Source organism: Mustela lutreola, chromosome 2, assembly GCF_030435805.1.
Source record: "Mustela lutreola isolate mMusLut2 chromosome 2, mMusLut2.pri, whole genome shotgun sequence".
NCBI lineage: Eukaryota > Metazoa > Chordata > Mammalia > Carnivora > Mustelidae > Mustela > Mustela lutreola.
The window spans coordinates 119,930,340-119,933,432 of NC_081291.1; the positions used below are offsets into that span (position 1 = coordinate 119,930,340).

The window sequence follows — 3,093 nt, forward strand, 5'->3', positions numbered from 1 at the left end:
TTAGACTCTTCTAGGGACAACCTTCCTTTTTCAGTTCTAAAAGATAACTGTTGACAGGGACATTTTTGAGAACTTGGATTCTCCTTTCTTTTAGTAGCACTTGTACTTTTCTGAGGAAACACAGAAATTTAAAACTATGAAAAAAGTTAGGAAAGAAAGTTCCACCATTCAGACCTTGTTTTGAAAGACTATAGCCATCTCCTGTATTAACTGATCTTTCTCTACCAGCTCCAATCTTACAGCCTTCCCCAAACCCCACTCTTCCTAAGTGAACCTTTCCTGTGCTAGTTCAGCCTCCCTCCCTGGACTGCAGGAAGGATGGTGAGAGCCTCTGTAAGTCCAATCCAGGAGTCCTAGTGCCTACGGAGGCTAAAGACTTCTTCGCTGGGTAGATGTAAATGGACAGCACCTTAGAATAGCAACGGCACTAAGGCATCGGGTTCTATTCCGTGCCTACCTCTGACTATAGGTTAGGTAGACCACAGCTGGCCCAAACCAGCTGATTAAAATTAAGTCCCTCCACAGAAGGCCAAATGGCCCTAGATAGATGGAAATTTTTTGTTCTTATCTGCCCTCGATTCTCTTTTCTTTCCTTTTGTCTTTTTTTTTTTTTTTTGGTTTCTAGAAATAATTGTTCTTTCTCTACTGCCTAAAATGAAGGCACCCCACAGCTCATCTCACTTGGCAGTAGCCTCAACAGCTCCTCACCCTTTCTGTATAGACTTTGTTTTTTTAAGTAGGCTCCACACCCAGAGTGGAGGCCATCGTGGAACCTGAGTCCATGACCTTTAGATCAAGACCTGAGCTGAGATCAAGAGTTTGAGGCTTAACCAACTGAGCTACCCAGGCACCAACCCCCACCAACTTTTTCTTTTTTTTTAATAAAACTGTACAAAACATTTAATATATTTCTCTTTTGGGGTTATTTGATGTATCTGCAGGGTATTATAGCTGAGACATTAATCTTGTTGCTTCATCAACATTAACTGGCTCATTTTCATGACTGAAAGTCATGCTGAGGAATCACCTGTTTCTGTAGAGGTTCAAGGTTCAATTTTGAGAAATGTGGAAGTTCCCTTTGTTTATCTATGAAAACTTTATTCACTCTGTTAACTTTTTCATCACTCACAGTGTTTATCTTCTTAAGATTCGTGATAACTGGTTTTGCTTTGTTTTTAGTCTTATAATTTTTTTGGCTGGCTATATGAAATACATTCCTGGACTTCTGCCCTCTTAGTTTGTTCTTGGCCATTGTCTTGGATAACCCGCCTGCAGCAATACAAGCTCCAGGTGAAGTCATCTTTCTTTATAGAGACTTTCAAGTTCAAAGATGAAAAGGAAAGAAGGGTGAAAATAGCCTGTTAAGCTAACAGAGAGAAATTTACAGTTATTTATCACTCCAACAGTTGTTTGTGTTTATGTATGCTTTAATATTCCCAACCTCGGAAATTGAGCCCAACATTCATTCACTAGGGCAGTTTTTTTAAATTGGCCAAATATATTTACAGTAAAGTTGTAATTCCTTTTATGTGTATTTAATTCCCATTTCAAAGCACTTTTGCTAGATTTAAATTATAGCACCCATTTTACAGATCAGAAAACTTGACTCAGATGGACCAAAGGACACACCAAGTCACAGGCCTAATTAGTGACAGCACCAGAATTAAAATCTGGCTTTCTTATTTATTATGGGCTACTTTTGAGGGAGGAAATGGGATATTACATTCTGTACAAGGTTTATATACTAGTCTTTGAGATTTCCTCATGCAGAAAAAAAGGTACCATCCTATAAACTGTGCTTTGGAGCTGCTGTCAGGAACCAATGCTTAGGTAGAGTGTACTACCGGTATACCCTATTTCATATTACTTATGGCTACACAGAACTGAAAGACATTTTGTGGCAAAAAGATCTGAAATCACCTTTTAATAGAATCTAACCATGCAAAAGTTATTTAACCTCTTTGGGTTTGTTTCCTCATCTACAAAATGGTGACAATATTGCTAATCCCACAAGGGCTGGTGTAAGGCTTCAATAAATGACATTCGTAAAGCACTCTGCCAGTAGATTATACATGCTCAATGTTAGAATTATTTTCTTTTTCCTGAAAAAAAAAAAAAATGCTTTTCAAAATAACAGAGTTAGAAGACTCAGGTTAAGGAAAGCTGACTTACCAGGATTCCCTCACACTTCTCAAGGACTGTCCACATATAGGCCATAGCTCCATCCCAAACTTAGGAGGTAGGGATAGGTGGATACAGGCCAGAACTCGTGAAGCCTTGTAGGCCATGACGTGTAGTTCAGAGTCACCTGATCAGAAGCATGATGAGGTTCTTCTTTCTGCTTCTCCAACTCATTGAGCTTGCTCCTACCTTGGGGCCTTTGCACTTTCTCTCCCTCTGTTTGAACTGTGAACCTCAGGTGGTCACACGGCTCATTCCCTCACTGCATGCAGTGCCATTCTAGGAGGCTGTCTATAACCAAATTAATTAAAATGCCATCTCCATGACTACTAGTCACTCTCTAATCCTTTAGCTTCTTATCTTGATTGGATTTTTTCCTCGACACTTAACAATATCTGAAATTATATTACATATTTATTTAATTACTGTCTATCTCTTCTGCTAGAATGTAAGCTTCATAAAGACAGGGACCTCATCTGCTTGTTCATTCTGTTTCCCAGTACTTAAAGGAATGAATAGTAAATAGTAGGTATTTAGGGGCACCTGGATGACTTAGTCAGTTAAGTGTATGACTTTTGATTTTGGTTCAGGTCCTGGTCTACCCCAGCATTAGGCTTTACACTCAGTGAGGTTTCTGCTTGGGATTCTCTCCCTATCTCTCTGCCCCATCCCCCCAACCCCCACCCAGTGCTGGCTCTTTCTCTCCCTCTCAAATAAATAAATAAATCTTTAAAAATTAAAAAGAAATTATAGTAGGTGTTTACTAAATAATGAATGAGTGAATGTGGGTATTATTCCACAAATGAAATTATGGTATTCTAGGACCAGTTATTAGCTAGCACGTGGATTTCCCAGACTGTCACCTTTACATCTGATTTTTAATTGCTAAATTCATTTTCAGCATTACATTAG

The 3,093-nt window shown here is 38.9% G+C and overlaps 1 protein-coding gene across 2 annotated transcripts; it reads right to left on the minus strand.

Annotated features, from left to right (window-relative positions):
* Positions 1 to 945: 945 nt before the first annotated feature.
* Positions 946 to 1,260, minus strand: LOC131825868 (ribosomal biogenesis factor-like). Of its 2 annotated transcripts, XM_059165224.1 has the most exons (2): positions 1,115 to 1,260; positions 946 to 990 (listed from the first exon to the last, which is right to left on the minus strand). In XM_059165224.1, exons 1-2 carry the CDS (start codon positions 1,250 to 1,252, stop codon positions 946 to 948), a joined length of 183 nt encoding a protein of 60 aa, XP_059021207.1. In that variant the 5' UTR covers positions 1,253 to 1,260. The 2 variants fall into 2 exon arrangements, with proteins under 2 accessions (XP_059021207.1, XP_059021206.1); XM_059165223.1 differs by lacking the exon at positions 946 to 990 and having other exon boundaries at positions 998 to 1,260.
* Between the last annotated feature and the right edge of the window lie 1,833 nt (positions 1,261 to 3,093).